The 25,429-nt window shown below is 35.7% G+C and overlaps 1 protein-coding gene across 2 annotated transcripts in view; it reads right to left on the bottom strand.

Moving 5' to 3' along the window:
• The window catches only part of UBQLN1 (ubiquilin 1), a 60,939-nt gene that overhangs the window by 13,761 nt on the left and 21,749 nt on the right, over positions 1–25,429 (bottom strand). For both annotated transcript variants that reach the window (XM_074196646.1, XM_074196647.1), the window contains exons 2-3: positions 17,227–17,378; positions 1,442–1,557 (exon numbers count right to left, since the gene is read on the bottom strand). In XM_074196646.1, the coding sequence (XP_074052747.1) occupies positions 1,442–1,557; positions 17,227–17,378 (268 nt within the window). The remainder of the gene's footprint in view (positions 1–1,441; positions 1,558–17,226; positions 17,379–25,429) is intronic.

The following is a 25,429-nucleotide window of genomic DNA, read 5'->3' as shown; positions in this document are numbered from 1 at the left end:
ATGCAAGTTAAAAAAACCAACGAGTGCAAAAACACAGGAAATACAAGTTAAAAAATGTACAACCACTGTATAAGACACTCCCAGGTTTTGAACCCCAAATTTTTCAGAAACGGTTGCATCTTATACATGGGGAAATAAGAGTATTTTCTGTACTTAGAGATGTGTAACACAGCCAACCTCACAAATTCTAAATTTGCAAAAGTCAGTTTCATACCTGTTACTTGACAATTATATAATTATATATTATAATTCTGCATTCTACTTTATACAATCAAAAGGAGAACTCCTTTTATAAAGTAAAGGAGGGAAAAAATCTTATCTTTTAAAGTTTCTGTGATTTTATCAAATACTTAATTCATCTAATACGAAAGGAATAGTGATAGTCAGGAAACTGAAAATTATTTATTCTCAAAGCCTAGTCCAAACTAGAAAGGTCGCATAAGCATGAAAACCATAAATACCACTGTTAAGAGCTGCCTTAGATTTCTACAAAAAGAATGTGCTACCATATATTTTGACAAAACAAAATTCCGTAAAGTAGCATCCTAAATTATAAACATCAGTACATGAGGAATAATATTCCAAGAAAATGGAATTTTCCATAGAACAGATAATGTGCATAGAAAACAGTATAAAATACCAAAAAGCAACATATAATACTCACCTATTAGTATTGTTTACTGAGAAACTAAATCTATTCAAAAACTTATCCCTTAAAGTGACTCAAGAAAAAAGTGACATATGGTAGTTTCCAAATCATTTTCAAGTTGAAAAAGATCTTGTAGACCTACTGAACTCTCTTACTTTGAAGAAACTAGTAATTTCCAGAAAAAGGAATAATATATTGATGAAATCAGATTCAGAAAAAAAAAAACTCAACTACTAACACTACTTCTTCTAGAACAGGGTTGACCAAAATACAGCCCATGGACTTGCAGTGGCCCTCTGAGGGTTTACTAAACGCTTTAAGTAAACAAAGTCAAGCTACTGCAGAGCTCTGACTAAAGTGACAAATCAAATTATATTGTTTATTTTTTCAATAAAACTTTTAAAAGTAAGGTTGGACAGTCCTGCTCTAGACTAAAGATATATGCATATACACACTTATAGAACACTTATATCTGTATATATAAATACAAATTTTGAATAGTATTAATTGCACCAAAAGAATTTTCAAAATTTTAAACTTCCATGGGTAAATGATGTAGATAAAGAGAGAAAGCATTCTATCTCTTCCTGACAGAGAAAGCTTAGTCTGAAGGAATAACATTTGTTTTTTGACCCTGTAAAGAGGTCAAGTATCAAAATATCAAGTATCAAATTTTTTCATATTTTAATATATTTGCCTCTTTTCATTGACATTTGACATGAAACTTGAATTTTCCCTTTTCCCTACTAAAGCTTACTTTAAAATATATACATATGTGTGTGCATCTCTTACCTAAACCAAAAGGGTTACTATTTGTAGAAACTGGTGTGGAGTTACTACTGGGAGATGCTGATGTGGTAGAATTACTTCCAGTGGTGTTTGTTTGCTGAGCTGGATGGTCCTGAGGTCTAAAGAAGGGGGGGAAAAAATTAAACCACAATTAATCATTATTTTTACAAGTTTCAGAAATTCATATATTCAAAGGTTGTTTTAGGGTATATTTTTATTTGTTGAGTTAAACATTTCCCAATATCTTTATTTTTTATTTATTTCTCTCCGGTCACTTACACATTCAGTAAAAAGGCAAGCAATATGATACCCATTAGATATGCGGTGTCATATAAAACAGATTTTCACATTAGCCATGTTACACAAAAGGTGAAATATAAAAAATAAGCTTTGATCTACACTCAAAAGTTATTAATCAAGCCCTCTTTCCGAGTATGGATAGCTTTTATCATCACAAGTCCTTGGGAATTGTGGTGGATAGATAATATAATTGAAAGGAGTAGCTAAATCTTTCACAGTTGATTATCATTGCTAGATTACTGATACTATGAACACTGTTCTATTGATTCTGCTTATTTAATTTTCCATAAGTTGATAAAAATCTTCCCAGGTTTTTCTGAAACCATCCCTCTTTGGCATTTCTTACATCAAACAATATTTATTCCATCACAATCATGTACCATAACTTTTTCAGCCATTCCCCTATTCACAGGCATCCACTGAATTTCCAATTCTTTACCATTACAAAAAGAGTTGCTGTAAATATCCTTCTACATTTATGCCCCTTCTCCTTCTTTGTTCTCTTTCAGGTTACAGGACTTAGTAGTAGTATTTGCTAGGTTAAAGTTTTTATAGCTCTTTAACATAGTTCCAAATTGTTCTCCAGAATAAGCTGTTCACAATTCCGCCAACAGTATCTGTTTTCCAGTTTCCTACTTTCAAAAGGGTCAATTTTCAAACCAATTCAAAATGATCATTTAAACACCCAACTGGTATCAAACACTTAACTCAGGCTTCTCCAGGGATGCTGAAATACTAGGAAATATTCTAATTCATGAAAACTTTAAGAGAAACAAGCTCCACATCCCACCTCCCAAAATTAGTGTCACTGGTTAGAAGTACACTTTAATTTTAGGAGGGAAAAGTTTACAATTTACAAAACAAAAATTTTTTTTTGTTTTTTCCAATTATACATGATAACAATTTTAAGCATTCATTAAAAAATGTTGTGAGTTCTAAATTCTTTTTCTACCTCTTCCTTGAGAAGGAAAGCAAATCAACAGATTATACATGTAGATTCATGCAAAACCTAAACACAAAGTAAAATCCTTTGATCTGCATTCATAGTTCATGTTTTATTCTCTGAAGCAGGACAGCATTTTCTTAAGTTCTTCAAAAATCTTTTGGATTGCCTTGGTATTGCTGAATAGAATGAAGTCATTCAAAGCTGACCATAATACAATACTGCTATTACTGTGTACACTGTTCTCCTGGTTCTACTTATTTCATTTTGTATCAGTTCATTTAAAGTCTTCCCAGGGGGAAGTTAGGTAGAGCAGTGGATAGAGCACTGGTACTGAAGTGAAGAGGACTTGAGTTCAAATCCAAACTCAGGCACTCAAATACTTACTTAGCTGTGTGACGTTGGACAAGTCACTTACAAAAAAAGAAAAGAAAAAAGCCTTCCCAAGTTTTTCTGAAACTTTCTTGCTCATCATTTAAGTACAATGGTTTTCCGTCACAATCAATTATCGCCTTGTCAGCCAATCCCCCAATTCATGATCATCCCCTCAATTTATTCTTGACCACCAAAAAAGAACGGCTATAAATATTTTTGTACATGTCCTTTTCCCTATTTTTAACCTTGTCAGGTCTAGGTCTATAGTGCCTCTCTATTTGATCAATAGGCATGAACACTTTCTTTTATAGACATAGTTCCAAATGAATCTTCAGAAAAGCTGAATCCTCCAAAGGGAATTATTAGCGTCTCAATTTCTCCTACATCTCCTCCAACTTTTGTTCATTAGACATATTAGTCTGATAGTATGAGGAAGTAACTCAAAGTCGTATGAATTTGAAGTTCTATTGCTATATAATTTATCTTTTTATATTGACTAGAGCTTTGGTTTCTTCTGAAAATTGGCTGTTCATATCCTTTGACTAATTACTTCCATTCTTAAAGACATCTGATTCAGTTCTCTATGAAATGAGACTTTTCTCCATTCATTTATGAGGGGTTTTTTTGTCCAAATACATTATCAAATTTTGTGAAGGTGCATTGTACAGAAGAGAAAAAGATACACTCCATTCTCTTACCATTCAATTTTCTCCAGGGAGCTATGATATATAACTTGCTAAAAATTTATTAATCTCTTTAACTGTCTTATTTATTTTATGATTAAATTTAACCAATTCTAAAATAGGGATCCTGAGATACCCCCACCAGTAGCTTTATTCTCGATTTCCTCCTGTAACTTCATTTAACTTTTTCTTTAAGAATGTGGATGCTATTTCCGAGGTACCGCTTCACACATCTCAGACTGGCCAATATGACCAGGAAGGACAATGCTCGATGTTGGAAGGGATGTGGGAAATCTGGAATACTATTACACTGTTGGTGGAGCTGTGAACTCATCCAACCTTTCTGGGAAGAAATTTGGAACTACTTCCAAAGGGCAACAAAAATGAGCATACCCTTTGATCCAGCAATACCACTACTGGGGAGATTGTGGGATTATAAAAATAGTTTGGTCCAAAGTAGGGAAGCATTTTGTCTTAAAATAAGATTGGGAAAGCAGTAAAATAACATTGGGACACCTTTCCCCTTCTATTCCCCTATCCTCCATTGAATTCAAGGGCAAATTAAATGTTGTCTATCCATTTAAAAAAATATATGTGCATACCCTTTGATCTAGCAATACCACTACTGGGTCTATACCCTGAAGAGATTCTGAAAAAGGACAAAAATATCACTTGTACAAAAAATATTCATTGTGGCTCTGTTTTTAGTGGCAAAGAATTGGAACTTGAGTGAATGTCCATCAATTGGGGAATGGTTGAACAAAATGTGGTATATGTACATTATGGAACACTATTGTTCTATTAGAAACCAGGAGGGATGGGAATTGAGAGAAGCCTAGAATTTGCATGAACTGATGCTGAGCGAGATGAGCAAAACCAGAAAAACATTGTACACCATAATCCACAACATGGGGTTGATGATCAATCTTTTTTTTTTTAGATTTTTCAAGGCAATGGGGTTAAGTGGCTTGCCCAAGGCCACACGGCTAGGTTAATTATTAAGTGTCTGAGGTTGGATTTGAACCCAGGTACTCCTGACTCCAAGGCTGGTGCTCTATTCACTGCACCACCTTCTTTTTTTTTATTTTTAGGGTTTTTGCAAGGCAAATGGGGTTAAGTGACTTGCCCAAAGTCACACAGCTAGGTAATTATTAAGTGTCTAAGGTCGTATTTTAACTCAGGTCCTCCTGACTGCAGGTCAGTGCTCTATCCACTGCACCACCTAGCCTCCTATGATCAATCTTAATGGAGTTGCTCATTCCATCAGTACAACAATCAGGGATAATTTTAGAGAATCTGTGATGAAGAAAACCATTTATATCCAAAGAAAGAATTTTGGAGTTTAAACAAAGACTAAAGACTATTACCTTTAATTTAAAAAAAAAAATTACCTTACTATATAATGTTGCTATCTCTTATATTTTCTTTTTTCCTTAAGGATATGATTTCTCAACACATTCAATTTTGATATGTATAGCATGGAAACAATGTAAAAACTATCAGACTGCCTTCCATGGGGGGTTGGAGGGAAGGAAGCAAGATGGGGGGCGAGGTTATAAAATTTAAAAAAAAAACTTTTAAAAGGGATGTGTTTTGCAAAATCAGGATCTTAACTCATCTTCTGACTACAAATCTAGAGCTCTATTATGTCATTCATTACTCACAAATGGTATGAATAAAATACTGTAAACTAAAAAAAAAAAAAGAATTTAGATGTTAGTGGCAGCTAGGTGGCACAATGGACAGAACAGCAGCCCTGAAGTCAGGAGGACATGAATTCAAATCTGACCTCAAAGACTTAATACTTAGCTGTGTGACCTTGCGCAAGTCACTTAAACCTACTGCCTTACCAAAACAGAAAGAGAGAAGAAGGAAGGAAGGAAGGAAGGAAGGAAGGAAGGAAGGAAGGAAGGAAGGAAGGAAGGAAGGATGGATGGATGGATGGATGGATGGATTTGGATGCTATACCATTAGGTGTATATATATTTTGTTATTGACACTTTATGGTATATTTGGCAATATATAAGTTTTGCTATTTATCTCTTTTAATCAGATTTATTGTTGCTTTTGCTCTGAGATTATAATTTCTACTACTGCCTTCTGTTCCAGACCATTATGTTAATTCTATCTGTGTCACTCTGCTTGAAGTTTCTTCTAAACAATAAATTATTCGTTCTGTTTCTTAAATCCATTCTCTTACCTGCTTCCATTTTGAGTTTATTCTATTCATATTCAATTATAGCTCTGTATATTTCTGTACATTCTATTTTTCCCTCATTTATCAACAGTCTGTGAATGTTATTCTTTCTTTGAGCCAATTTTGATGAGTACTCTTATCATTTCCTTCCTTTTGAGCCTTCTTTTATGATAACGTCCAGTTCTTCCTCTCCCATCCCCCTTTACCCCAGACCATCTCTTTCTCACTACTTCACTTTATTTTTTTTGAAATTATCCCATCTATCATCACACATCCATGCTTTCAGGTATATTCCTTTTAAGTGTCCTAATACTGGTAGCCTTCTTAGGAATTACAAATATCTTCCCATGTAGTATTTTTTTTAGGTTTTTTTTGTAAGGCAAACGGGGTTAAGTGACTTGCCCAAGGCCACACAGCTAGGTAATTATTAAGTGTCTGAGACCAGATTTGAACCCAGGTACTCCTGACTCCAGGGCCAGTGCTTTATCCACTACGCCACCTAGCTGCCCCCTTCCCATGTAGTATTGTAAACAGTTTGCTCTTATTAAATCCCTTATGATCTCACTTTCATTTTTACCTTTTAATGCTTCCTTTGAGACTTGTATTTGAAATCAGATTTTCTATTCAGTTCTGGTCTTTTCATTAAATTTCCATTCCCCACCCCCCCAATGAAGGCTTATAGTCTGTTTGGGTGGATAGGTAATTCTTGAATTATATCCCCTAATTCTTTTGCCCTCCATAATATCAATCACACATCGTAAATGTGTAGACGTTAAATCTTATGTGACGGTGACTATGGAATAGTTTCTTTTCAGTTGCTTGCAATATTTTTTTCTTTGATTGGGGAGTAGTACTGAAATCTGCCTGTAATTTTATGGGAATTTTTATTGTGGGATTTTTTTCAGGAAAATAATCAGTAGATTTTTTTTCCCATTTTTATTCTGTTCTCTAGTGCTATGATTATCAAGGCAATTTTTCTTGTAAATGTTTTGAAATCTAATTCTATGATCCTTTTTGTTCATCATGGTTTCAAGTAATCCAACAATTCTTAAATTATCCCTCTCCTTGATTTATTCTCCAAATCAGTTGTTTTTCCCAATAATTTTTTTTTCATTTTCTTGATTTGATTGTTTTGTAAATGTCTCATGGAAGCAATAGCTTCCACTTGCACAATTCTAATTTTTAAAGTCTTTTCTTCAGCAAGCTTGGGTCAATTCTGTTTTTAAGATGTTGTTTTCTGAAGTATCTTTTGGGGGGGGGGGGGCTCTTACACCAAGCCATCTGCTCTCTTTTCATAATTTTCTTACATCACTCTCATTTCTTTACCCCATTTTTATTGTACCTCTCTTTAATTTTTAAAATCCTTTCTGAGCTCTTCTAGTAATCATTTCTGGACCTGTGACCAAGTCACATTTTTCTTTCAAGTTTCACATGTAGACATTTTTACTTCTTGTCTTCTGAGCATGTGATTTGACCAACCCTTGTCACCACAGTAACGTTCCTCGGGTCACTTTTTTTTTTTTGGTGGCAAGGCAATGGGTCAAAGAGCTAGGCAATTATTAGGTGTCTGAGGTTGGATTTGAACTCAGATCCTCCTGACTTCAAGGCCAGTGCTCTATCCTCTGTGCTTGTCCCTTCAGGTTCTTTTTTTGTTGTTTGCTCAGCCTATTTCTTAACTTAATACTTTCAGTTCAAGTTGGATTCTGCTCCCAGGGTGGCAGGGACATTGTCTTAAGCTACAGGCTTTTCATGTTTCTATTTTCAGAACTAGTTCTATAGATCTGTAAAAATTTTCAGTTCTTCTAAGGTTAGTATGATCTAAAGAGAAATGTGGTCACTTCTAATCTGGCCTGTACTCTGCTCTAAGAATGACCTTTTGGACTTTACTCTGCCTATACCTGTGACCAGGTGGCAGTAAGTGACTCAGACTTTTGCACTCCTGATTGTAGGTGTCAGTTCTCTGCCTTGTGCCTGAATTGATTAACACTCTTCTGCACCACTAGCTCTAGTAGACCAGGCTTCTTCTACCCCCTGAGACAATGATCTATGTATGGGCAATACAACAGGGTTGTGCACAACCCACTGCTGGCAATGGGGCCCCTGTTAATGACTTCTGACTAGCAGCTGTCTGAAGACTGAGAGTTCTCAAAGCTGCTGCTACGCCTAGGGCTCACCACTAACTTGCCAGAGCAAGGATTATGCTAGATTGTGTTCTGGGTCACCATTGCCTTAGTGAACAGATCTTTCCTGCTGACTGCCTATGTTCCTAATTGTTTCACCTGGCTCTTTTCTTATTTCAGCTGCTTCAGATTTTGATTTCAGCCACTTTAAAAATTTGCTTGGAAGAGAATTTGAAAAAGGCTTAAAGTCTCAGCCCTATTCCACCACCTTAGTTTTACCCCCAATCACGTTCAAAAACAAAATTCATCATTTATAATGATTTTGAAGGCACTAGAAGTTAAGGGGATGAAAAAAAGTACTATAGAAGGTAGAGAATTAGCTTGATCTTGAAGGAAGCTGGTAAAAAGGTTAAAGGGATGAGAGGTGAAATATGAGAGAAAAGGCAAGCATGCCACTAAATCTAGAATGTAAAAGTACATGGAGGGGAATAAAAGTAAGAAGGCTAGAAAGGTAAGAGGGGGAACCAAGTTGTGAAAATCTTTTAAACACAAAATAATGATCCAACAGACAATGGGGTGGTGGATTACATACTCAGATCTATGTTTTAAAACACACACACACACACACACACACACACACACACACACACACACACACACACATATTTTGGTTAAGTGAAGAGAGACTTGACTGGATCAAGTTCCAGCAATGAAAACAAGCTGTCAGAAAGACAGAAGAACCAAAAAAGAATAGTGACATGAAAACCCAGGAAGGAGAAAATATGTATCCAGAACTAAAAGATGGTCAATGGTCAAATACTGCAGAGAAATCAAGAATGAGGACTGAATTTCTAGACCATTACAAAGAGCAATTAAAAGACTGCTATGGGAAGCTAGGTGGCATAGTAGATTATGCCAGCCCTGGAGTCAGAAGAACCTAAGTTCAAATCTGAACTCAGACACTTAATACTTGCTTAGCTGTGTAACCTTCGGCAAGTCATTTAACACCATTGCCTTGCAATACAATTTTTTAAAAGATCACTAGCAACTTTTAAATGTACATTTTAACTTGAATTATGAGAGGATAAGAAGCCAAAATACACAGGAGAATGGAGGGGAATAGAATCATTGAATCGATAATGACTTTTTTCAAGGAATTTAACTAAAGTGAGGAAAGATAAGAGTATGAAAGCCTAAATGGGATGATAAAGTCTAGTGTGATTTTTTTTTTTTGTTTTAAAAAGGAGACTTGCTTGTGTCAGTAGGAGAAAGAACCAATAGGAAGAAAAAAATTGAAGAGTGAGAACTGGTAATAACATTGAGTCAATCTACCAAACAAGATAGGAAGGGCGAGATGAAGGATATTTGCAGAAGGAATGTCCCTGTCAAGGAGGAAAGTCAGCTCTTCATCAGAGTGAAAGAGGATAGCAAGAAATGAGGTTAGGGTTGAGTGGAATACTCCCAATAAAACTATTTCAGGGTTAACATTCCTAGTGAAGTCTTCTTTTGATAAGACTACTTTTACTGACTACTAGAGGGATAGTAGACTTTTTCCCCATGAGAAACCTTATATTCCAAAGAAGCTCATAATCCTCCTCTTGTTTGATTTAAGTACTGAATGGGAAGATAGTAGACTGTTCCTAGACCTTGCATTCCAAAACAAGTTACATTACTTCAATAAGATAAGTTATAATTCTGAAGGTTATTTTCACAATCTGGATGGTAAGGTAGTATTTTATGAAAACTTTTCATTCTCTTTGTTGCTGGAGTAGATTTTCACAAGTAGAATGTAACTCTGAAGACTAACCAATGAGGAAACAGAGAGGGACTATATGGGAAGAGACGGGGATCACATTAGGTCATATAATCTTGCTTGACTGTCAATTCAGGGCAGCTCCTTGATTTTCACTACCTTTGTGAGACTTTTTTGATGTGCCCTTTTCTCAAGAAAAGCCAAAAAAACCTTTTTTTTTTGCTCAGGAGAGTCTATATTTTAAGTAGATTTTTATCCCACACAGTTTGGCACATTGGTCAGGAATTAACCCCCTCAAGACTCATCTAAACACAGACACAAAGGACTCCATATGTCAGCAACTTGTGATTTAATGCCCAGGCAGATCCCTTGAGGAGTAAGGGAGACTTAGTTTGAGCAAAACTGAAAAACAGAAGACCCCTTAAGGCAGCACTACAAGAGAGATGAGCTCTGATACAGGAGAGGGCTCAGAGACAGTGCCATGGGTCTGTAAATTTGTGTATACAAGCCTAGGTGTAGCCCTGGAGTGATCCCGACTCTTGCCACGCCCACGAACCTCAAATCTGCAGATTCAGTCTGATGGAAACAGAAAAAGGGCAGGCATGGAAATATTCCCAAGCAATATGCAGGAAGAAATTCCAAAGAAATCCAAGCAGTTAGAGGCTGTAGGGACAAGACAGAAGGGTCCTAAGGTACTGGCTGAGAACTCTAGGGTCTAGAATAAATAATGGGGAAGAAATCCAAAGTGAAAAGTACAGAAAATGCTAAAATGCTGTTGACTTTTTCTCTTCCCTGCTTCTTCACTGTGATTCTGTGTTGCTGGAATGCTTTCTCCTCCTCTCCCTCCTCCCCCTCCCTGCTTATTTTCTCTGGGGCACTTGCCTTTTTTTTTTCTTTTGGTTTGTTATCTCTCGAGTTTGGGAGGGAAAAACAGAAGCAAAAAGGGAAAAAGGACTAATGGGGGGGGGGTTCATATAGCCTTAGTAAATTAAATAATAAGACCTTATTTTGAAGTTAATAAAACAAGAGAGTGAATATTACCAAATATATTAAATAAAGAAATCATAGAAAGAATGTTTTTAATTTTGATTTGAGAAAGTTTGGGATAGTAAAATTTCAGAAAGACAAGCATCAGGTTAATTCTAAAGTATACAATTTAGCTATACAGAAATGCCAAAAAAGGGAAACTAAATAGTTAAATCTTTTATCAGAATGATATGGTGACATTAAAGCTTCAGGAGTTTGTTAGTGGATTCTGGTAATGTTAGTTATTACAGAGAGTAATGGAACAAGTCGGGATCTGAGAACAGAAAGATTTTGGACCTTCCTCCTTATCTGAATAGGGAAGCAGGGGATATTGCAATTAGGCTATGAGGATTTTTTTTAAGATGTTGTTTGCCTTCTCAAAAGTTTTAGCAGTTAAAATCAAGAAGTGTTAAATATTAAAACTTTTGAATGGAAAATGTATTGTGAAAAGTGGAATCATGTATGTGGTTTTTAAAGTTGCAAAATAAAGTATTAAATAAGCTAAGGGGATCTAGTTCAGTATAACTACAGTCGAAAAGAGTTCATGAAAATGAATAGTGTAAGTGGAACAGTATATTAAGGGAAAATGTAAGTTTTATAGTCTAAGTAATAGGTTTTGAAAGAAATGGGAAGACAAGGCATACAGACAGTTGGGTTTTTTGAACCATTTATTAGGTATGGAAATTGGTTAAAGCAAGTAGGCAGAAGATTTGAGCAGGTTTGATGTTGTTTAAGTAAAAAAGATTGATTTAGGGATTTGGAGAGCTTTAGGAGGTGATTTTAAAAAAAAATCAATGTAAGAAAAAAAGTATAGAAAGCTAAAAGTTCAAATGGAGATACGTGTTTAAATGAGGTGGGATAATCTGAAGTTTAATTACATTAAACTACTACTTTTGCATTATCTGGCAGTGACTTGATTGGAAAGTATTAACCCCATAACGTGAAAAGTTTGATATGAAAACAATTGCTAGGTAAATTTTAATTTAAAACTGGCTAATTCTATAAGGTGCTAATCTTGTGTGCAAAGTAATCTGAAGATACATATAAATTAAGAGATTTGTAAAGAAAAAAATGATTTTTTTATTCTAATGTTTTATGGCTCCTCCAGAGTCATAGGAGGGAAAAGATTTTAATCTATCACAGTTGTAAAGATGTGTTATGAGAAAACTAGAGATTACCTTACCAATAGGTTATATCAATCAAGGTTTTTTTTTCACCTCATGTAAAAAGCTTATTTAATATCTGTTATTTAAGAAGAAATTATATATGTAAATGTAACACTGGTATGGGTAAAAAGTGTACAGTGGGCTTTTGAAATCATTAATATATAATATTAAATTCATGAAGAATCTTATTTTCATTGTTTTGAAAATAGAAGTATATATGAAATAAAGGGGAAATAGAAATTTGTGTATAAAATTAATTATAAGATTAACCTTAAGAGAAGCTATTGTTTTGCTTTAAGAGAATGAGATGTCAACATGGAAAACTTTAAATTCTTAACCTCCGTAAAACAAAATTTAAATGTTTAAATTTTATAGTAGTAAAATTGCAGATTTCTTCCACCACTTTAAAGTCAGTTCAGAAGGATAGTGTATAAGAGATTGGGAGTTATATCTTAATTGCAAGATACCCTACCCAGTGATGTTGAATAAAGGTGAGGGGTTTTGGAAAACGATTAGGAAATTAAAAATTATGTAATCACAATTAGATGACTTATCAATGAGTAAGATGTTGAACAGTAATCAAATATGTTATCTACTTTTGGAAATATATACTACTTTACTGTAATAATGTAAAAAACCTGATAGTAATGGTTTTGTAGGGATACTGGTTGTTTTGTAGGGATGAGAGAAATTATCGAAGGTCACAACTCTCTGGGTTCCCTGAAATTTTTAAATATTGTGTGGTGTCTTAGATCTGTAAATCCAGGTAAAAACGTAATAATGGAAAGATTGTTTTGTGAAATCTAGTACTTAATTGTTATATTCATTACTGTTGTGTTACATTTGTAATTAATAAGACATGTTGGAAAATTTAGAATCCCTTAAGACAGTCCAATAGATTGAGAGAATTCTGAAAGCAATGATACGTAAACAGGTTTAGTACAGAGAACTGTTTGCATAAGAACCTGCCAATTATATATATATATGTTGAAATTTTTGTGGTTTCAAGTATGTAAATATATAAAGTATGTAACTATATATAACATATATTTATATATTTATATTTATATCTCAAAGTTATGGTTGTTTGCTTTGAAGTAAAAACAACTGAGCAACATGGGAAAGCAATAATGATAATAATTTGTTTTTTTTGTGACAATCTCTGCCTCATCAATATGTGAGAATTCTGAGAATAATCTCCAAGTCAAAAGAGGTGTTTATTTATTGTGTAATACAGCAGGCTAGAAGGGTTCCTAGCCAAAAGGCCTCTAACATACCATCTTTATCCAGAAATAAAACAGATACGATTTCAGGCAAAGGGATGTTGAGTCCAGAGATCAGAAGTTAATGCCACCAGAAGGATAGCCTGGTCCAGTTAAATTATGGAACATAAATGTGAAGAATATTTTTATATGTTAAGGAATACTCCAGATGCTAAGGGAACTTGACTGCTTTTTGGAATTAAGTTTAGAAAGTAACCCTATTTAATGTATTCTGATGAGAGGGACACTCATAGGTATGTGATATATGTGCAGGAAAGAGGAATGATTGTGAGCCTCCCGCCCCCCATCCAGATTAGAATGAGCATTTAGTCCTTGTGAAGTGGATTCACTTGGAGATCTAATTTGATGGAATTACTATTTTAGATCACGGGACTTTTAATTGGCTTTTATTTTGTGTCTGATCTCAGGTATAATCAGCAAAAGCAATGCTGTTGAGTCAATGCTCTCCTGAAGTCTGGAAACCCTTTGGAGGTTTGGAGACTAAACAGGTGGCAGGTGTATTGGGATAAAAAGCTTAAGGAGAGACTTTCAGTGCATCCTGAAGTTGGACCCTTTTGACTTGACTTCCCCAAATGTGACATTTGAATAATGTCTCACCGGATAAATCTAAAATTTGGCTTAAGGCATTTGACATCCACATGACCATTACCTGGAAACTGAGTCAGGGTTGTAAAATAACAAGAAGTGGGAGTTCATAAAAATGGACTTGATTTAGAAGCTTTATTAAATGCGTAATGTATTAATGTATTAATCACTTTTCAAATTTATCTTATTTGATATTATGAGTAAATTAAGAAGGACTGTGAATTAGAAGAATCATCTTACTACCATTAAGGTAAGATAAAATAAATTTGTTGTGAATTAAATATGGTTCAATTTTCCTCTACCTCTCTTCAGCAGTAGCTAAGTAGGAACAAGGGAGGTAAATGACAGTAGTAATTCAGGATGGTGTTTGCCAGGGAGTGAATGGGAGCAAGGGTACTAGTAAAGATGAAGAGAACAGAGAATAGTATTGTGCTTAATCAGTTATCAATTTAAGTGGGAAAGTCTACCCTAATCAGAGGAAACTACTAATGCTTCTGGAGGAAAGCAGTAAAGGGTGAGTTCATACCATGTAAGGAATGATGAAAGAAATTAAGGATGTTTAATAATACCATAATCTACTATTGAAAATTAATGTCGGGGCAGCTAGGTGGAGTAGTGGATAAAGCACCAAGCCTTGGAGTCAGGAGTACCTGAGTTCAAATCCAGACTCAGATACTTAATAATTACCTAGTTGTGTGGCCTTGGGCAACCCACTTAGCCCCATTGCCTTGCAAAAAACTTAAAAATGTCACCTATAATGTTTAAGAATACAACCTCACAATTACAAAGAACAGTAGCTATCCTTATCAAAGACTGTCTTGCAAAAGAATTCTTTAATCAACAGTATGAATCAGATCCATAACTACTGTACCCTAAACTAAGAATTTTGTCTCAAATAAGAACATTTATCCTGGTTGCTAATATTCAGAAGAATTAAGCATTTATTAATTTATTTAGAGACACTTTCAAAAATAGTTATTTTCTTATGGATAACAGAAAACTAAATATACTGTTGGAAACTGACAAATGTAACAGCCCTTAAGAAGGTTAGTGGCAATTATAGTTTTTGCCACTGGCTTATTTCAAATGTCAGGATTCCAGTCTCAATTTTATTGTTTCAGGTTGTTTAAAACAGGATAAGTTCCTCTTCAATAAAACAAGCTGGGAAAACTGGAGGATAGTATGGCAGAGGGGCAGCTAGGTGGTGCAGTGGATAAAGTACCGGCCCTGGAATCAGGAGGACCCGAGTTCAACTCCGGCCTCAACACTTAATTGCTAAGCTGTGACCTTGGGCAACTCACATTTAACCCCACTGACTTAAATAAATAAATATTTTTTTTAAAGATAATGGGAAACTAAGTATACACAAGCATTTCACACCCTACACCAAGATAAGATCAAAATAGGTGAAGGTTTTAGACATAAAAGGTAATAAGCCAATTAGGAGAACAAGGAATAGTTTTCCTACCAGATCTATGGAAAGGAGAGCAGTTTAAGACCAAAGAAGAAATAGAATATTTAAAAAAAAAACTGGACAATTTTGATTACATTAACATTTTTGTACAAACAAAACAACTGCAACTAAGATTAAAAGGAATATAGTGAGTTGGAAAACAATCTTTACAACTAGAGTCTCTAACAAAGGACTCATTTCTAAAATATATAGAGAACTGAGTCAAATTTATAACAAGTCATTCTCCAATTGATAATTAATCAAAGGATATGGAAAGGCAATTCTCAGACAAAGAACTATAAATAGACTTTTGAAAAATTGCTCTAAATCATTACTTGGTGTTTTTTGCAAGGCAATGGGGGTTAAGAGACTTGCTCAAAGGTCACACAGCTAAGTAGTTAGTAAGTGTATGAGGCTGGATTTGAACTCAGATCCTCCTGACTCCAGGGCAGGTAGTCTATCCACTGCACCACCTAGCTGCCCCTTAAATCATTATTGATTAGAGAAAAGCAAATTAAAATATCTCTGAGGTACCACCTCACACCTCTCAGAAAGGAAAATGATCAACGTTGGAGAGGATATGGGAAAACTGGGACACTAATGCAGTATTGGTAGAGTAGCAAACTGTTTCAGCCTTTCGGGAGAGCATTTTGGAATTATGTTAAAAGGGTAATAAAAATGTCAGCAATATCACTACTGGGTCTGCATCCTGGAAGAGATCATGAAAAAGTGTAAAAATCCCACATGTGCAAAAATATTCACAGAAGCTCTTTTTCAAGTGGCAAAGAATAGAAAATTGAAGGGTTGCACAGCAATTGGGGAATGGATAAACAAATCTTGGTATATTTATGTGATGGAACACTACTGTTCTATAATAAATCGTGACGGACAAGATTTCAGAAAAGCTTGAAAAGATTTGCATGAATTGGTGCTGAGTGAAATGAGCAGAACCAGTCTTCTATATTATACACATGAACAACAACATGGGCTCATGGATCAACCATGATGGACTTTGTTCATTTCAGCAGTTCAATAATCAAATGGTGGAAAATAAAAAAATGCCATCCACACTCAGAGATGGAACTGTGGAGTTTATTAAATGAAGACCAAAGTTTATTATCTTCAGTTTTTAAAAGCTTCTTATGTATTAAATCATTTTTTCCCCTCTAATGTTTTCTTTATTCTGTTTGGATCTGATTCTTTTCTCACAACATGTTCAAAATTGAGCTATGTTTAGCATGGTCATAAATACTGAGATTATATCAGATTGCTTTCTGTCAGGGAGAAGGGGGAGGGAAGGGAGGAAGAGAAAAAATTGTAAAACTCAAAACCTTGCAAAAAATAATCGATAAAAACCACTTGTATGGGGGCAGCTAGGTGGCGCAGTGGATAGATCACTGGCCCTGGAGTGAGGAAGAGTTCAAATATGACCTCAGACACTTCAAATTACCTAGCTCTGTGGCCTTGGGCACGCCACTTAACCCCACTGCCTTGCAAAAACCTTAAAAATAAAAAAAAAGACAAAAAACCCCACTTGTTTGTAACTAGAAAAACAAATACAATATTTAAAATTTTTTGAACAGTATGAATTCTATAATCAGTCCAAGTTCAGAAATATAAGACATTATTGAGTTTCATTATTACTATACTGAAAATCAATGTAGCACAGCATGGGGAGCTAAAAAGAAAAACTAATTAAATTAACTCTTTAACCATCATCTATAATTTTATTAAAAACCAACTTTGTTCTTATGACACATTAATTTTAATCAACAGTCATAAAAAAGGAACTGAATTTCTCAAAAGAGTTTATAAATAGTCGCTTATTTCAGGAAAATATATATTATCAGGAATAGGGACATACTGAAATAAAAATATTCCTACAATGTTTGTTCAAAACTTACCTGTTTTGTGTTTTTATGACAAGGTGAACAGTAAGTCCATCATGTATTCCATGCTGGCTCAAAGTATCTTGATCTTTTAAAATTTTTCCAGCAAATATTAGCACAAGTTGATCAGGATGGGACTTGAATCGTTTGGAGATTTTTTCCTTAAACTAAATAAAATAAAGAGTGAAATTAATATGCATTACAAGATTTAATGTGATTTCAAAAAAGATAGTAGAAAAACTTGAAGATATCCTTCTATGACTTAAAAGCTAGGATCAATGCAATGACCAAATCATGACTCCAAAAGACTGATGACTCATGCTTCCCACTTCTTATCAGAGATATGATGAAGGAAAGGTGCAGAACAAGATATGCGTTTCCAGACATGGTATTCTGCTTAATTATACTTACTTGTCATAAAGGACAAGTTGAGTTTTGGGGGAGGATAGAAATAATGGAGGAATGAAACAGGAAAATGAATCAGAGAATAGGAGGAAACATAGTAAGCAGAGCAATGTTCAAACAACCAAGTTATATTTAATATATACCTCAAAAATGAAATAGACAGCAGAGATTTACGTCATACGATACTCTTAAAAATACATGTTCATATTTGTTGATGTTAACCAAGTCAAAATTTTTAAAAATTTTAAGAAATTGGAAAATGTTAACCTTTTCTCTGATCTTTCAAGCAAGGAATTTTGTATAATTCTTCAATTCATCATAGAACTTTATATTCTATTTTTAATCCATTACCAATAATATGTTTGGTTCTGCTTGTCACATTTTAGGAAAGATTTTAAGTTTAAGAATATTCTAGGATAGCAATGGATGAGTTCATACTATTTTGAGGATTGACTGAAAGAATAAAGGATGCTTAGTAGAAAAAAAGGATGTTTAATAATACCATAATATTATCTAGATTTAAAATTTGCAAAGCATTTCACAAACTTTATTTCATTTGTTCCTTACAACAACCCTTGTAAGGTAGCCTATTAACCTTATTTTGTAGGTAAGGAAATTAATTGTCAGAAACAATTTGAACCCAGATTTTCCTGACTACAACTACTGTAATCCATCCACTGCTCCATAATGATGTTCTATGTTTAACCTAGAAAAGAAAGAGAGAGCTAGCCATCCTTAGATAATTTAAGGATTGTCACAGAACAGAGAGATTAGACTTGTTCTACTTGTCCCCAGGAGAAAAAAAGAAAAAAGAAAAATGTTACAAAGAGGCAGACTTCAGAGATTGACAGAAACTTCCTAAGTAATCAGAATTAACCAAAAGTCAAGCTGCCTCATCAGGAAGAAGAGCACCTTCTCCTCCTCATCCTACCTCAGTTCCAACTTTTCAAGCAAAGAATAAAAGATTACTTGTTCAAGTCTTCAGAGGTATTTCTTTTTCAAATATGAATTTGAATCAAATGGCAACTGAAGTTCCTTAATCTCTGAAATCACAACTATAATCTCAAAAACATCTATCACTTCAACAATTACAATTAACTTTGTTATTTCAATTTTGATGACCATAGCTGCAGTCTAAGTTTCTAATTATCTCATATTCTAAAAACTGTTTTCTTCTCAGACCTCTTTCTCATTTCCTACCCACAGCACTATTCCTCCACTAATCAACATATATTGCTACCAAAAATCAATTATTTTAGAAAGTTTAACTAAGTCCATTCCCTCCTCTTGATCCCAAAATAGCTATTCACTCAGTTCTAACATCCTCTTCTTTTTCTAAGCATGTCCTTCATGTGGTTGTTTATACACTATTCTTATTTTTCTTTCCACATCTATTCCATTCCTCTCAAATAAGCTTTTGTCTACTGAATTGTGTTTACCTTTTTCCTGATAATTTCCTAACATCAAAATACACTATTTAAAAAAACCCTGAATCTTTCATTAAAACCTTCCTAAGACACCAAGTTTTCCCAGATTTCTACACACCTTGTTTTTAATCAATGATCCATAAATTTCCTAATCATTCATTATGGGGGGGTGATCAATTTTTATTGAGGGAGATAAAAATTATCCAACTATATCAATAATGAAGGTCTTAATGGCAAAATCATGACTTAATTTACACTGCACAGCTTCCAAGGGATGTTCCTATTGTCAGGGGAGGATCTCAATAACTTTTCTACACTCTCATGAATAATAATAATAGCAACATGGGGAAAAATAAATCACAGGCTCTAGTATCAGGGCACTTGGGTTCAAATCCCACCTCTCACCTCTAGGCAAGTCACTCTCTGGATTTCAATGTCCTCATCTGTAAAATGAGAAGATTGGACAGTTGGTGTCTCAAATTTCTTCTATGTCTAGAGCTATGCTAATAATGCTGAATATGAAGAATTCTATGAACCATAGATTTATGCAAACAGGTATAAAGCAATATGAGCAGAACTAGGAAAATATTATCTAACAACAAAAAACTCAAAAATGAGCAATATAATTATAATGACCAAACTGGACTGCAAATTAGAAATGAAGAAATGTTATCTCCCTTCCTTATTTGCAAAAGGAGGGATTATAGGTGAAAAATAATGCAGATGTGGTCAGATTTCACTGCTGGAGTAACTATTTTTACTTTCTCTTTTTTCCTCTGGTTTACAAGGAATGACTCTCCTTAAGAATAGAGAGATTCATCTCTTCATAGCCTTCATAATGAATTAGTAATTCTACTATGGATTTGGATGTATACAGAAAAGAGTAAAAATATGAACCAGTTTTAGTTCTTTTCAAATCCCCTCTTCAACATCATTTGATCATCAGAGCAAATGATTCTTTTTCAAGCAAAGTGGCAGTTAAAAAGAGAAAAATAAGCATTTATGAAGTAAAGTATCTGATATTTGGGGCTTAAAGGAGGATACATTTAAGCTTTGAGTGAAGATAATGTCCCTCAGGAATGCATGTTAAATTCAAATTTCACCATTTGGCAAACAAAAGATAGGTCAGGACCTTCTAAACTAAGTTAGAATAGTATACTCAGTACCAGGAAAAAAATAAAACCAGCTTAAGGTAGATGAGTCTCAAAAAAAATGCTCACTGAGCTGCAAAAACCTAGTCAGACAACTTCATAGACCAAAGGGAAATGATATATATTCAAAGTGTTCAATCAAGTTGTCTTTGTGTTTGTTTGGTCACTCGGAGATGGAAAGGTTAAGAAATACAAACTCCTGAAGACGCTAGAGAAAATAGACTTGGTCCTTCAGAATTTGAGTCTCACAGCCTGAGTCAATGGTTAAATCACATGGGAAAGGGGGAAGTTGAATGCCAGAGGAGGTAGAGGACTTCCACTTTTGTGCTGCATTAAATGTTAGGTGAGCACTAGATTAACACCAATTAAATTAACAAATTGCTTCAGAGTAATTCCAAGAAATGTTGCTTAGCAGCGTACCTTAAAGCCATAGACTATTATTTCTTTTTAAATTTGTACTTTCAACACCTACCATAAGGAGGAACCATTACCATTCATTGATCCCATCCATAAATTCTTTTAGAAAATTAATCGGGGAGGGTGGGGCGGAGCCAAGATGGCAACAAGAACGATCCTGTCTTGGGTGCTCTCTCATAAAACTCATAAGCTAAGGACTCTAACTAAACTTTCGAGAGACAGAACCCACAGAAGGACCCAGTGAGGCAGTTCACCTACTCCAGGTAACCTGGAAAAGAGCAGAAAGGCTCTGCTCCCTGGGGTTGGAGGGGTGCCCCACCAGAGGGGTGGCCTGCCAGAGCCAAAGAGCTTCAGCCTCCCGGAGGCAGCTCCCAGGGGAGCACCAGGAACAAGGTGGGGGAGCAGGGGGCAGGGGACCTCTGCCAGAGCAAGCACTTGGAGCCCAGCCCTCAGGGCACACAGCAAGCAGCCTGGCCACAGCAGCCCAGATCCAGCAACCAGAAGCAGGCTGAGCTGGTAAGCAAGAGCCCCCAGGGCATGAGGGAGGGGAGTGAAGAGAGACTGCCCAGCTCTGTCCTTTGCCCTTGGAACAGGACTCTGGGGCTCTGACCACATTCAGATCCTGATAACAGTCCAGACCACCCCTATAAAACAGCAGAGGCCCCTCCACCTCAGCCCTGTGGCAGAGGGGGGCGCATATGGTCATTCATAGACCAGGAGGGAGGACAGAGCCTGACACACTGAGACCCTTGTGGGAGTGTCCCAAAAGCTCAGGAAGCACCCCAAAACCAGGCTCAGGCTGGGAAAATGAGCAAGCAGAAAAACAAGAGGAAGACCATTGAGAAATATTTCGCAAATGAGCCCAAGATGGATCACAATACTCAGTCTGAAGATGAGGAAGCACAAGCTCCTGCATCTAAAGACTCCAAGAAAAACAGAAATTGGGCTCAGGCTATGACAGAGCTCAAAAAAGACTTTGAAAATCAAATGAGGGAATTAGAAGAAAAACTGGGAAAAGAAATGAGAGAGATGCAGGAAAAACATGAAAATGAAGTCAGCAGCTAAGTCAAAGAGATCCAAAAAAATAGCATGCTAAAAACCAGCTTAGGTCAAATGAATAAAACAGTTCAAAAAGTTATTGAGGAGAAGGCTTTAAAAAGCAAAATTGGTCACATGGAAAAAGAGATAAGAAAACTCTCTGAGGAGAACAAATCCTTCAGACAAAGAATAGAATTCAGGGAGATTGATGAATGTACCAGAAATCAGGAATCAATACTTCAAAACCAAAAAAATGAAAAATTAGAAGAAAATGTGAAATATCTCATTAAAAAAAGAACTGATATGGAAAACAGACTTAGGAAAGATAATTTAAAAATTATTGGAATACCTGAAAGTCATGATCAGGAAAAGAGCCTTGACATCATTTTCAAAAAATTACTACAGGAAAATTGCCCTGATATCCTAGAAGCAGAGGGCAAAATAGAAATGGAGAGAATCCACCGATCTCCCAGAGAAAGAGATCCCAAAAAAAACCAACCCCTAGGAATATTACAGCCAAGTTCCAGAACTCCCAAGTCAAAGAGAAAATATTACAAGTAGCCAGAAGGACACAATTCAAATATCATGGAGCTTCAGTCAGGATCACACAGGACTTAGCAGCAACTACATTGGAAGCTTGTAAGGCTTGGAATATAATATTCTGGAAGGCAAAAGAGCTTAGAATGCAACCAAGAATGAACTACCCAGCCAGGGAAAAAGATGGGACTTTCAATGAACCAGGGGAATTTCAAATGTTCCTGTTGGAATGGCCAGAGCTGAACAGAAGGTTTGATATTTAGATACAGGACTCAGGTGAAGCATAGAGATTGGAGAAGCGGAAAATATGAGGGACTTAATGATGAACTGCATGTATTCCTGTATAGAAAAATGACACTGATAATACTCATATGAACCTTCTCAATTAACAGAGCAGGTAGAAGGAGCTTTTATAGATGAAACACAGGAGAAAGCTGAATCTGAAGATATACTGTGGTATAAAAATGGAGTCAATAGGAAAAAAGGGAAATGGGAGAAAGAAAAAGGAGAGGGGGAATAGGCCAAGATATTTCATATAATAAGATTTTTCTTTATTACAATGAGCTATTGCAATGATATGGAAGGGGGGAAGGCAAGGGGGAATGAGGGAAACTTCGCTCTCATTAGAGGTGGCTAGGAGAGGAAACAGCATATATACTCAATGGGGTATAGACATCTGGAGTAATGGAGGGGACAGGGGGAAGGGGGGGGGGGGTGATGTGAGTGATGGAGGAAAGGATGGACCATGGGGGGAGAGTGGTCAGATATAACACATTTTCTTTTTTACTTCTTGCAAGGGGCTGGGATTGGATGGCCTGTCTGGGGCCATAGGGCCAGGTGGATGCTGGGCCTAAGGGGTGGTATGTGGGCTCAGGGCTTCTTGGCCCCAGAACCGAGGATCTGTCTGCTGTGCCGCTCAGCTAGCCTACAGCAGAGTCAGAGTGAAAGGAGAGAGAAAATATAGTACATGGTAGTGGAGAAATACGAAAGGAGGGAGTTGCAATCAGCAATGGCAATGGTGGAAAAATATGGGAGTAACTTTTGCCATGGACTCATCATAAAGAATGTGACCCACCCAGGACAGAGTTGTTGGGTGTTGGAACAAAGACTCAAGCACATTTTTTATTATTAGTATTTGGGGGGGGGGTGCAGGGCAAATGGGGCTGGGTGGCCTGCCTGGGGCCGCATAGCAGGGTGATCATTGGGTGTCTGAGGCCGGATTTGGACCCGGGTGCTCATGGCTCAAGAGCCAGTGCTCTTGTCTGCCACCTAGCCACCCCTACTATTATTACTATTTGATTTTATTTTGGGTCTTTTTCTTCTTTTTTTTGGTTTTTGCAGGGCAGTGGGGTTCAGGTGGCTTGCATGTCACATGGCTGGGTGACTGTTGGGTGTACGGGGCCAGATGTGGACTCGGGTGCTTGTGGCTCCTGGGCTGGTGCTCCGTCCATTGCGCCACTTGGCCATACCTACAATTATTACTATTATTTTTTTAATTTTAAATTTTTTCCTCTCCCCTTTATCGCTCAAGCAAGTCTATATTTATGGGGGGTATTTCGTTTACTCTTAAACAAGAATATTTAATTAATGTAAAAAAATTATTTGTACAAAATGAGAATAAATATTAAATAAAAAAGAAAATTAATCTAAATTTAAGGAGAAGCTAGGGTGGTGCAGTAGATGATGATGATGATGATGATGATGATGATGATGATGATGATCCTTTTCAAATTATTATTCCCCATCCAAAGAACAATCACTTTAATCACTTTGGTAAGAGATAAGTAGTTCTTCCTTTTCTCTATCTTAACAATTTCCCATAAAAATTTCAAATTCATTCTGTGATCTTCTCTAAACCTTCAGTATTCATCGCCAGCCTGGGCAGATATTGAACTTAAACTTTTCAGAATCTATACTTACAGTGTCGTGATTTTTGTATTAGAATATAGTTACCTGTTCCTGTTTTCATAAGATAGAGGAAAACTTTCTCACTTATCTTTATCTTTTTATCATTCCCCTCCTTATTTCTCATAGAAATAATTTTTATTTGTGCCACAAAAAAAATCTTTTCTCAAGAACCTACTATATTATATTTACATCTTGAGTTGGTTAAGCTCTATGAAATCTTGAGCAGTATTCTTTCTTTAGTCAAAATGTTTTTTTGTACCAAGGTTTCTGCTATTTCTACAAGCGGAGCAAATTTACTTGTAGAGCAGTATATCAAGTCCAGAAGAACATTGTTGCCCTCTCTTTTCCATCTTTATGAAGAATTGTCAACATGTTAGAAAACAAAATCTCTTAAACAGCAAGAACACTCTAGAACATACCTAAATATTATAATTTTCCAATACTATAAAACTGTTTTGCCAATTTTGGAAATGGTTTCTAGAACTTAGCAATTTTTAATTGCTGGGTCAGCAGTCTCTATTACATTGCCACTAAGAGATTATTTCTGTTTCTCTTGATTTATCTTCATTCAAAGCCTTGGTACACACTGCCTTCCCCTAACTGTTACTAGTATTTCCTCCCAGAAATATTGTCTTCACATACCCTGCTGTTTCTCCTGGAAGTATTATAATGTTAATAAGAGCTAACATTTCTATAAAGTTTAAAGTTTTGAGGTTGGCAAACATTCAACATGGCTGAATCATGCTGGAGGCATTATCCCATTTGATTTTCACAATAACCTTGTGTTTGTTATTACTATCCCCATTTTTAAAAACGAGAAAACTGAGGGTCAAAGAAATTACATAACCTGAGTTACAAGTTAGTGAGTTTCTGAGGAAGAATATGAATCAAATTCCTAATCTTAGTTGGCTGGTTATTGTCCTTTGTTCTAGAAGAGGACCAAAATGATATCACTATGTTAAAGTCAAATTACAAGAGTGTCCAACTGTGATTGATCAGACCAATATGAGCTCAGAATTTTCTACCACAGGTCAGGCACAAATAGGTCATGTGAACGTTTGGGATGGATTCTCTAAATCTGCGTATTACAGATTTTTAAACTACTATAATTCTGCTTTGCTCATAGAGCACAGCACCTTCTTTGAAGAGGGTTCACCATGCTAGGCAGGCCCTGTACCAGTGTCTACCATTCCACATAATCAATTCTAATGTTCTTCTTCCAAGAGTGTCCTTCTGTCACTTTTTCTGACCATCATGTGAGCACTTGCCCTGTGTGAGTTCTCTATAAAATAGTCTATTTGGCAAACATACATTTGGCATTTGAATAACCATGGC

The sequence above is a fragment of the Macrotis lagotis genome, chromosome 8, assembly GCF_037893015.1.
Source record: "Macrotis lagotis isolate mMagLag1 chromosome 8, bilby.v1.9.chrom.fasta, whole genome shotgun sequence".
Lineage (NCBI taxonomy): Eukaryota > Metazoa > Chordata > Mammalia > Peramelemorphia > Peramelidae > Macrotis > Macrotis lagotis.
This window is presented reverse-complemented; position numbering and strand designations above follow the sequence as displayed.